This window comes from Triticum dicoccoides, chromosome 7B (genome assembly GCF_002162155.2).
Source record: "Triticum dicoccoides isolate Atlit2015 ecotype Zavitan chromosome 7B, WEW_v2.0, whole genome shotgun sequence".
Taxonomy (NCBI): domain Eukaryota; kingdom Viridiplantae; phylum Streptophyta; class Magnoliopsida; order Poales; family Poaceae; genus Triticum; species Triticum dicoccoides.
In genome coordinates this window covers 541,907,488-541,919,045 of record NC_041393.1, presented here as the reverse complement: position 1 = coordinate 541,919,045, position 11,558 = coordinate 541,907,488, and the positions used below count along the sequence as shown (strand labels likewise).

Below are 11,558 nucleotides of genomic sequence, written 5' to 3'. Positions count from 1 at the left end.
TTCGGCCCATATCTTTCCTTTGTGTAGACTCCAACTATACGACGCTAAAGGCGTCATATAGGAGGACTCCTCCAGAATGCACGTGGTGAGACACCAAAAATTGCCAAAAGCTCAAATTAGCCTCGTCAGAAATATCTTGGCCCATGTATATCTCCTTGTGGCTTAAGAGCCAATTATATCCATGGACCAATGTGCTTGAGATAAATATCAATAAACAAAGGGGATAAAGAGAGCCAAAGGGAAGCGTATTTTATGCTCTAAGAGGGCAATCGGAGCATCTTTTGTGCCATGAAAGTAGAGGGTAACTCAATGGAGCCTAAAATATTCTCATTACCTAAACCCTTTTTGTCCCAGGTATGTCTTTATTATATTATAAGAAACTACAAAATATGTAGGTGTTGCTTTGTTTGTAATATAAAACTGATTTTGCAATGTTCATACTCTCTCCATCTTTTCCTGATTTGATAAGGAAGAATTAATAAATCAGTGTCCTAGAGTATTCACTGTCACAAAATTCACTTGCTATCGTGGTTACTATTGAATGTTGAAAGAAATCCAAAGGAGCCCTTTTATCAAAAGGAAACGTTTAGGTATAAATCAAGCAACACGGGCGTTGTTTGGCCAATTATGTTGCTTGCTTAAATTTTGTTGACATAAAGTGTCCGTACACATAACATGATTAAGTATATAATACTAAAAAAACATCTGTTCTTGTACAGAAAAAAAAAATAAGAGCGGGAGATGCCAGCTGGGGTCTCTGAAATTATGCCTAAACGCCTGCGGAAAAAATTCTGCCTAAAAGCTACACAATTTGTTTTTTCCTACAACACAGAATATTAGCATTCACAACAGACATGCGACTTTTTCGAAAATGAATATAGCAGGCGTGTATATATTTTGCAGGATGCTATATAGTGTTATAAAAAAACAATGTATTCTATAACTTTTCTCTACCATGTACCATCTGATCTCTGTGTGACCCAATTTTTTTACAATCCCATTTGTATTCAATTACCAATTGTGCGTAAAAAGGAAGGGAATAGGAATTTGAAATCCCTCCCTTCCCACAGAATCATCGGGCTTGACATGCCTGATAAATACATGATGCTGGTCGCCCAACATCAAAATGAAAACCGCGTTGTTGCTTGCCTGTACCATGAGGATTTGATTAGAATTTTGGACCAAGATCCTAGCCATACCCTGCCTTTGCAAAAGGAAAATGTTATAGTTTCATATCCTCCCAATTCCCAAACAAAGTACACGTATAGTGGAGCTGGCCTAAAAGCTTTGTTCGTTAAAATTTGAACTTGCCCTCCTGTCTTCTTTTAGGCACCTTGCCCTCCCATGTCCTAACTAGCTTACGTGAGAAGCTAACTAGAGCTTTAGGAACATGTTAATCTCCTCACGTTTGCCCCATAATTGGTCACACCGATACATATACTCCCTCCGTCCAAAAATATAAATACATCTAGATACATCACCTTTTATCCATTTTGATGACAAGTATTTCCGGACAGAGGGAGTACGTAACTAACTCCACCACGACAGAGATATGTAGAAGGAAAGAAAAACGCTAAAGTTGGTCAAAGTGATTAGGTTCTAGGAGGCAGTATCTGAAAACAGCCAACAAAGAGATGAAGACCTGCATGCCCATGCAAAAACCCTTACTGATAGGGGATATATCTCATCTCCTTTATGTATCTCATTACTCCCTCCGTCCGAAAATACTTGTCATCAAAATGAATAAAAAGAGATGTATCTAGAAGTATTTTCGGACGGAGGGAGTACCTGGAAATGCCATATATGCATGCAGCATGCGTGAGATGTTCTTCTCTGCGAGCAATCTCTTTTCCTAGCGACAGCTGGAGAGATCAACACAAAGACACAATTGGTTCAACTCTACTACTAGCTCAAAGATATCTAAAAGCAATCGAGCTAGACATAAATATATATATCAACTATATCAGGCGTAGCTCTCGCCGAACAAGCATAGACCTCTGATCAAGTGATCGTCAATCGTAGGATTCTTCCTAAAAGCTTCAAAGCTTCTTACTATAAGCTTTGTGGTTACAGCCTGCAAGCACATTACATGCACGGATGTGATGCCACTAAACTAGTAGAGAGAAAGAGAGGGCATTGCATGCTTGGTCCGTTTTTGCACCTCTAGAACGGGCCAAACGGTGCAATTCTTTCTGGAAAGGCAGTGAAAGTTGTAGGCATGCATGCATGCTACTTGCACTTTGCGATTACATTAGTGGGTGCTTTTGGGGGTCCTAAAGTGCAAAATTAACCCTCCTTTTTGACCGGTCCTCCATTGCTAGTTAGTAATCTTCTATTCTTATGTTTACTTTCATTGACTTAGATAGTTCCCTATGGATACATGTGCCGGAATGCAAGTAAAAAGTGGGATAGTACTTGTTAGGCACCGATGAATACGGGAATGAGAAAGACTGTTCTGTACTCACCACTTTACTTCTGGACACAACTAGCTAGTTCTTCTTCTTCTTCTTCTTCTTTTTTTTTTTTTTTGCCAGGAACACAACTAGCTAGTTCTATGATGTGTACACTTGACATGATAGAAAACTCAATAACAATGAGAGTCTCTTTTGGCTAGAACATATCCAGTGCACTAGAGCTTGTGGTGTATCTGGTGACCCAACCTCGTTGTCCTTTCTAGAAGTTGTCAAAATTAGGAGGGGGAATCGGCATGTAGATACAATATACTACTCCCTCCGTTCACAAATATAAGATGTTTCGGATATTTCAATATGGACTATATACGGGCTGAAATGAGTGAACAAACACAAAACATATCTATACATTTGATTCGGAAAAAAGTTAGAACATCGTATATTTGTGACCGGAGGAGTACATAACTAACATCGGCTGTGAATACAACTTGAGAAACAAAAATGTCAATTTTCTCGGTTAATATTTAATAGCTAAATTTAACTGGGCTATGAATTCGGCTCATTGCACTTTTGTCGGGTTTTTTTTCAAGTTATATGTTTTGAATTTGGATCTGACTTTTTTATTAGTTGCATACTTGTTGTGTCTATGCACTCTTTTTTTTTTGTAGAAGTTCTGAAGTTTCTAAATATGTGAGCCGATGTCTGGTGCATCGGATAAGTTATCCTCTTTTACCCACCCTAAGTATTGCATAGTATTATCTTTTCAAGGATACACCAATATTGGCGTATCGAGATCACAGATAGAAAAACCAAGAAAGGCCTAGTGTTTGTTACAACTTAGCCACGGCTCTCAAAGTCGTTGATTCACATGTGGATTACTTGCCACTCTCCAACCTATCTACTGTACATGGTAACGATCCTTGCTCTCAAAGCAATCCAGTCGCCCTCCAATCTTGTCTCTCTAACTCGATCCTCCTAAGCACGACTTCCGCCGATGGTGAAGCTTCCTTGAAGATGATATTGTTTCTATGCTTTCACAACATCCAAACCGGATGGCGACGGCGTCTTGGCATTGTCTTTCTTCTTGAAGGCGCTATCTTGCTTGCTTGCGGTGTCACCGGTGATGGCCTTGATGATGTGTTCACCGCTCTTGGTTTTGGATTGGTTGGTTCCGGCTGTGTTGTTTCTTCTGTTCGGGCTGAGCATCCCTTGTCTCTCTGCTCCAGGCATCATGTTCACGCTTGTCTGCATTCATGACATCTGTTGTATTTTTCACTGTACTATTTCTACTCCTTCTATTAATAAAATGATACGCAAGTTTTACGTATCCGTGAAAAAAAAAACATCCAGGCTACTAGTGTAATTACCGTCCACGTCTCCTTCCTAAGTTGCTTCTGCGGGTTCACTGCTGTCCACCATTGCACTAGGTTGGCATCCACCGTCGGCATCCATGCTTAATATTTTGGAGAGTAAACAGTGTGATTGGAGCTTCCTCAACTTGTACACTGTTATTTCACTTGATTCCATGACTCCAAACCGAATTTATGGGCCCCTAATTTACACGGCAGAACGCATACATATGTCACTGACACATAGAGTAAAAAGCAACCAAGTCACTGAAGTCAACAGAATAAGACAATAACCAATTAACCATGCAACAACCAAGTGGTAGAACCGCACAAGACCCGCAAAGAAAGGTCATGGAGCTCCAATGCATCTTATTACTGGCATAATTACTACTTTGGGCAGCAAGTGACCGGCCGCGAGCGCATGCGGCACTGCTTGGAAATCAAGCAGCGGCTAGCTGTCCTGCAAGTTGCGCGTGCGCGCGCGCGATTGGCTACGTCTGACGCAGTGATCGATCAAGCACCGCATATATGGAGCTAGGCCAAATCCTGACGAACGCTAATTAACAACAATATAAAACTGGACCTGAAATGACCAAACGTATTAGTGACCCTAAGATGCCGGCTTATCGCCATAAACTTTAAAAGTTTCCCTTATCCGAACAGTGCCCTTCCTTATCTGAATTACATCATCATCCCAGAAAAACATTTTTTAATATTTTTAAAGGCTATTTTTCTACCTTAAAACGATGGGCTAGAAACCCAAAACAGCATTTCGCCACAATTATCGTCATAATATATTCACGACACTTCAAATCCAGCGACCCGGTCCATGCATTTGCTGATTGTTCGTTGCTCCATCACCTGCTCTGTTCAGACGTCAGGCCTTCAGGTTTCGGAAAACAACAAAGCTGGCTCGATAGCAATCTGGACGAGCCGCGCCTGACGAAAGAATCGATCCTCCTCAGTGTCTAGTTTCACCCTGCACCGTCAGTCTCAAGAATCCTTCAGGTAGCAGGCAACGTTGCGCGCGCGTCGGGTCTCTGCCGTCCGTCGGATCGCGGCGCGGTGCGGTGCGGTTCGGAGGAATCCTGTCCGTCCAGCGGGACTCTCCCTCCCCTATAAATGGGGAAGGGCTGGGCTGGCAGCCCTCTCAACTTAAGCAAGACACCAGCAGCAGCAGGTCGGTCCGGTGTGTTCCAACTTCCAAGAAGCAGCCTAGGTAGCTTAGTTTAGGAGGAAGCCAGCACAGCAGCAGGTGACCGGCTGCAAGAATGGGAGGGAGCATGTCGTGCTTCGGCGGCAGCGGCCGGGACTACGACGAGGCGTACGAGCAGCCGCGGCGGTCGTCGAGGAAGGTGCGGCCGAGCGACGAGGACGGGCTGTGGTACGTCGGGGAGCGGGACGTCGATAGGAAGGCCACGGAGTTCATCGCCAGGTTCCACGCCTCCGCCAGCTACGTCGAGGCTACCTAGGCTCGCTTGATCTTCTGCTGCTTCCGCCGGTGATCTCCGGGTCCGGCTACGTACCTCAGGCGCCCCGAGGTGGCTGGCCAGTCCGCTTGGTTAATCGGCCATTGAGTTGTTATCCTGCTGCTCTCTTTCTCTAGTTCTATTAGTCTTGGTTATTATCTACATTAATCTTTGTGATTAAGAGTGTGTAATTTAAATATGTATGTATTCCATAAATAAGAGCAAGGCTGGAGGGAGGCATGAGCTTATGTACGTGAAAATATGGAGAGATATTGGTCTTTGTTGTTCGAAAAAAGAAATTGGTCTTTCAGGTGCCATATACTTAATTTTCTGATTTGCCATATTTCAAGTCATCTAGAAAATAGTTATTTCAGAGTCGATCGAAGCATATGCCTACAGTTGCACTTGCACATCAGAGTTTGATGAACAACTCCCCAGTTGCGCGTCTCTAAGCTTAAAGTTGCTCATGATACATAAGATGTGCAACCACTTAATAATTGACCGTTAGATGAAGAAAAACAAACTTCCAGGATCATTGACAAAATAACTATTTCTCATTCAAGTAAAAACAGACACTCATACATTGCTATGTACTCTTTCCGTCCCATAATGTAAGAGCGTTTTTGACACCTCGTCGAGGGAGCTACATGTATAAAGTTACTGTGATGGTAGGATAGAGCCAATAGGGTTAGTGGAGAAGCCGTGAAAATACTTGAGCAGGAGCAAGCTACATGCCTAGTGAAAGTTTTACAACCCGCACTCAGATATTTGGATAAAAATCATGTGAATAAGCCCTGAAACTGAGATTAGCAACTTCCTGATTTCCACTTTATTTGTTTGTGTTGTTATGGCACCGCAATTTACTCAAATTTTAAATAATGCATCTAAAATTTAAACGAACCCTCTATTACTATATTGTCCAAGATTTTTTTAACACAATCTGCGACACTACATGTAGATTCTTGATCAAACTTTTGGCAAAAAAAGAAGGTAGAAATGACATAAAACCACAATGTAAACCTTCTCAAAATAGAACTATGCCTGCCATATAGTAGCAAAGCTCTAGAAACTATATAAATTGTGTGTCAATGTTGGTTTAGAAATGTGCAACTAGCTAGGTAGGTTTTGGATGTGTAGCAGCCGAGTTATATACTTCTCTATCTAAAGTTGGACACAACTTTCTCATAACTTTATACTTCATCATGCGTAACATGGTGAATTAGAAATAACAGTTTGGACGAAGAAAAATAACAGATCAAAAGTTCAAAATATTGCTTGGGAAAACTAAGATAAATTTTGAGAACCAACCATTGGTGGAGTGGCTTGTGGGCGGTGTCCACCGAGCCACCAGGTGGCTGGCTAATCCACTCGATTCTTCTTTCATATGTGAAAAAACATTTATTAGATACATCACCCTTGGTTCTATTTTTATTAATATAAGGAAATTGGCCCTCCACAATGGAGTGTCATTTTGTTTCATCGTGTATATGGTATTTTCAGTGCAATGAACATATTATACAGCTATATACCACTCATCATTTTAGATCCAAACACAAAATGAAACATTAAAATAAACATGAGAGGTACGACGATCTTCTCCGACAAAAGCTCCATCATAAACATATCTATCGTGTTAGCTTGTCCCCATTTCATGTATAGTGGTATCTCACTATCTCATAGGGCAGAACCATGTTCCACCCTATTCGTGTAATCATGTTCCGCCTAGCAATGTGCCACATAACATCATTAACCAAGTTGCCAATAGTCACTTCGATGTTTTCGCTCATGATATCTCCTACATGCCGGCGCAAATTGGCAAACCTGATTCCAAATTGTGACCACCCATTGTACGATGTTTGCCCATCAATTTCTTCACTTTTTCATTCGTTTGACTTCTTTCAACTGAAATTCCAAACCACAAGAATTGGCCCGCCATTTTTCGCGCCCGTTCTTCTTTGCGGTGAGAGACATATTAGACAAGGATCATCGAATTTAGTCTCCCAAGAACCTGTGATGCAATCTTTCCCGGCAAAATGATCGATCCAACTTAGAGGGATCACAAGAAATTGTCTCTGAGCTCTCATCCTTCCTTTCCCTTAAACGCCCAAAAATTCCCCCTCTAGCCGTCATCAACTTGAGGGGTATCAAATCCTCCCATGGCAGACGTACCTTTCCCTAGATAAGAACGAGCCAATGATTTGTGACAATTCATTGGACCCTGTGTTGCAAAACAATCAGAAAAAGGTTGTTGCTTTACACCAGTGGTGCCAAATCACCGGCCCCGGGCCGGATCCCTTCGTACCGCTTACATTCCCCGGTGAGATGCAATTAACAGTTAACCTGTGACTTTGACTGTCAATCTACAATTCTACGTGACCGGTGAATCTGAATATTCTCAAGAAATGGTGGAGAGATCGCTCCGGAAAAGCGAGAAATTCCATGGGCATATACCTAGGAACTAGAAGTTTCTTCAACTCTGCCATAGTATGAGACATCTGCAAGATTTTCCTGTGCATGTATGCTGCTTGTCTGCAAAATAATAACCTGTGTATGTGCCTGCAACTATTGGCATGATTTGGTGGTCATGATCAGATCATCAGACAAAACTTTGTGCCAAAAAAAAATCATCATTTGGTGGCACCCTGCTTATAGAATTCTGAAAAGATAGATGATCACAAGAAGGTGGCAAGGGACACTTCTTTTTCCCATTGTCCGGCTTCCTTCAAATAGCCTCTGCGACGTTCTTTCTGCTTTCTTTTGTTGGAGGAACAAAAAGAGTGGAGAATTATTGTCATGACTTTGGGCAAGCATTGGACGGAGGAGAGCCATCTTTGCACTGTGCTGCACAGCTGTGGCGCGTGAAGGAGCCATCTGGGAAGGCCATTCTGTACCTTGCAAGTACCAGCTCCTTCCTCCAGGGAAAGCACACCAGGTTCCTGGAAAAATTAACCATTGTAAATGTTATCCTTGTTACTAGGACTAAAAGGAAGTCAGTTTTTTTATTAAGTAGTCACCTGGTTGTTCTGATAGTACGGGTACGATGGAATGGACTTTTCACCTAATAAAGGTTTTCCATTTTTCTGTTATGGAATGATTCTGCTGGCACCATGAAGCTAATGAATTATGTTTGTTGATTTCTGTCACCATAGGCACCGCCTTGAAGCTAATAAATTATGTTTCTTGATTTTTGTCAGCGTAGGCATTATGGAGAGTTCACTGAACCAGACATGAGAACCTAATTCTCCTCTAATTTGGATAGCTCCTAACTGGCACAATCTTTACTGAAACAGTCGCAGAAATAGTCCTATCAGCAAATTGACAGGTGCTTGTCTACAGGCAAGATTTGCATTGATCTCTTTGCCCGAGCTGTAACCCGCGGAACTAAAGAAGGTAAGTAAGATTGGTAAGTGTGTCAGAGACTCAGAGTTGTATGTGATCATGCTAACCAGAAAAGGCCTATGATTCCACTCCCTAATGGCAAATTTAGAGGGCAGGGTTCCACTCTGAAGTCACACCTGAGCTTTTGCTTTTAACCAGCTGAAAAAGCTGCCCTGAGAATCGGTTCTGTGCCTACCCAACAAGCTCGTGTAGCATGTGCTTAGCTCTCTTATCTCTTCTGAAGCCTTAAACCTACGGTTCTCATTATCCGTTGGTGTTTTTTTAGAACTTATGAACATTTTTTTTATCACCCACACACGCTGATACATTTCGCAGTCTAATATTTGCATAAACAGACGGTTAGTGCTGCACAGGAAATAGTGATGTTGCATATACCATGTACCGACGATGCGGTCCATAATCTACCAGCATTCAACAAGCAGTGGTGTTTCAGTGACCAAAACATAGGCTAACTTATCCACTGGCGCACGTAATAAGCTAAATACATACACTAATCTACTAGGGTTCAACAAACACGGATGTCACAGTGACCTAAACATAGACTAACTTGTCTACTGAACTGGTACTACCCAATACCAAGCTTTCACACAGCAAATCACTAACCAAGAACTGTCATTGGCAAGTGACGCTGGCATTGGTAGGCAAAATACCGGGACTACGTTTTGCTCGCACTAGTTAGGCATGATCAGACATCAATTGATCACAACATGCCAGACCATTTTCTCAACGACCTTGAAGGTGCAACGATCGCCTTCTTCTACCTCGTTGTCTCGGCAAAACCTTTTCCAGCCTTTCCCAGTTAGTAAGCCGTAGGTGTTGGCGATGTTGAAAGCTACTGGCCAAGATCTTGCGCTCCCCTCCATGGATGTTTTAAGTTGGATTGTACATGCTTCTAGAAGACCAATTGATGAGCAAAAGGTCAATTTCACAGCCTGCATTGATGCCACAATTTGAAGCTCTTATGAGATAAAACGTTCACAACTATTCAACTACTATATAATAAAAGGGTTCTATAAAGGGAATACCGTTTCTGTGAAGTTAATAGTGCACTGTAAACTAAGATTTAATTTTTTTAAACAAGTGTGTAAAGTGGCAGTACCGCAGTAGGTAGATATTTTGCCTTCACACATGGTAGTACCTCGGACCCAAATGTAAGTCATTTTAGCATTATAGTGGTCAAATCATTTCTAAGTTTGAGCATCTATAAAGAGAGAACTACTAGCAACTAAATGATCAAATTAAAACTAGTAAATTATCATGAATTATATTTTTATAACATTAAATTATTTTTATGTAAGGTAACATATTGGCACAGAAATTGATGATCAAAGTGCCATCTTATATCCCGAAAGAGTTACATTCTGGATTAAAAGAAAGTAATTTGTAGACAGACTCAGGTATATAAACAAGTGCAAAACAACAGTAACTCGGTATAAAAACACACATATTTTTGACTTTCAGAGCAGAAGACATGTCTTGCAATGGTCCAAGTCGTTAATTTAAGACTTGACGCAAGATCAGTGTCACCATTTGGTGGAAGACATTATTATACAGGAATTTCATACAGTGCATATTTATTGAAGTTGACAGCACCGTTTATTGTTTGTAATCAAATAGGTCAGAAATTCAAGGTTTAGAAGTTTAATGTGATGAAATACTTAGTACAAACATCTGTATGAATAGTTTCAGATGAGTAAGGAACAATGGAACATCATAGAGCATTGAGATTAATTTTTCGAGATTTATGTCCATACCAGTAAACCGAAATATAAAGAGAGAGAGAAAATGCAGTTCTCACAAAGAAGCTTTTAAGTGAATAGCTGGTGATCTGCTTCGTGAATGAGTGCCTTCCCACAACACCGGCAGGTTTGCTCTGCGACTGGACCTTCTTAGCTTTCATTGCAGGAAACGTTGCAGGAATCGCAGAAACCACTTGTCTCTTGTTGTAGCTTCTCTTGCTGACAGTTGCAGCTACAAGCTGCTTGTCACCTGCACAATAAATTTCACATGACCCCACAAAAAAAATACATTTCACATAAGACAAGATGCAGGTCACAAATACTAAAATTTATTCAAAGTCATTCGTAATAAGGTAATTCATACAAATGTTTGCAGGAGGTCCACATGAAAATACAGTTCAATTCCGGCAAGAGTTTTATCGAAAAATATCCAGCAAGAAGGTATGTATTTCGCCTTACTTTGTGGGAGCATAGTGCTTGGTCCATCTGCCTCATCAGCTAGGTAAGGGTACTCCTTCATACACCCATTCGGCATTAACACCTGAACCGAAAACGACATGTTAACTTCATACCGGAACAGCAGGATGTTCCCTTCGGAGAGATCATGCGCCGTCAGAAACTCTACCCAAACTTCTCCATACAGCACGTCCGATTGACGTTGATCTAACTCGACTGGCCATAACTTGCCGGTAGGGCCAATGATCAAGGCTTTTTGGCTGCTTGGGCAACTCTCAGCCCCAATCAAGTGCTGCTGCACAAACTCATCAGGGATTGTCTGGAAGAACATTGGGAGCAAAAATGAAGCACATCAGTTTTAAGTTCAGAGCATGTCAAGTTGATACTACATAGTACTACTAGCCTAGGAACTTGATGAACTAGCAGATTTCTGAAGAGAGAAGCAGATTAAACTAGCTAGCTATATTCTTGATATAAATATATTCCCTGAATAAAAAAAGAGATAAAACTAGCCAGCTAGCTATCCTGCTCACCATCTTCTCCCAGTCATCTGGTCGAAGCAACTTGATGAACCGAGGCCTGGTCTTGGACGTCACACCTACGTACCAATCACAAATTGTTATAAGGAGATACAAGTTTTTTTTTCAAAAACATTGCTATGGCAGGAGAACTGGATGAGGGATCTAAGAAATATCATCTTGTTAGGTGGGAAAAAGTTTGCTAGCCAAAAGATTT

The 11,558-nt window shown here is 41.4% G+C and overlaps 2 protein-coding genes across 2 annotated transcripts in view; one reads left to right on the top strand and one right to left on the bottom strand.

Moving 5' to 3' along the window:
• Positions 1–4,936: 4,936 nt before the first annotated feature.
• LOC119335289 lies at positions 4,937–5,461 on the top strand. The gene has a single exon (XM_037607428.1). It carries the CDS (start codon positions 5,032–5,034, stop codon positions 5,230–5,232), a length of 201 nt encoding a protein of 66 aa, XP_037463325.1. The 5' UTR covers positions 4,937–5,031; the 3' UTR covers positions 5,233–5,461.
• Positions 5,462–7,348: 1,887 nt separating this feature from the next.
• LOC119342165 (putative B3 domain-containing protein Os06g0632500) overlaps positions 7,349–11,558 on the bottom strand; it is a 5,284-nt gene continuing 1,074 nt past the window's right edge. Inside the window, exons 3-11 of the mRNA XM_037614006.1 lie at positions 11,357–11,425; positions 10,827–11,142; positions 10,427–10,617; positions 9,390–9,560; positions 9,232–9,299; positions 8,539–8,610; positions 8,244–8,310; positions 8,121–8,165; positions 7,349–7,447 (exon numbers count right to left, since the gene is read on the bottom strand). Of these exons, the coding sequence (XP_037469903.1) occupies positions 7,349–7,447; positions 8,121–8,165; positions 8,244–8,310; positions 8,539–8,610; positions 9,232–9,299; positions 9,390–9,560; positions 10,427–10,617; positions 10,827–11,142; positions 11,357–11,425 (1,098 nt within the window). The remainder of the gene's footprint in view (positions 7,448–8,120; positions 8,166–8,243; positions 8,311–8,538; positions 8,611–9,231; positions 9,300–9,389; positions 9,561–10,426; positions 10,618–10,826; positions 11,143–11,356; positions 11,426–11,558) is intronic.

Excerpts from the sequence above, each read along its gene's own strand:
- LOC119335289 (XM_037607428.1), top strand. The coding sequence starts at position 5,032 with ATGGGAGGGAGCATGTCGTGCTTCGGCGGCAGCGGCCGGGACTACGAC.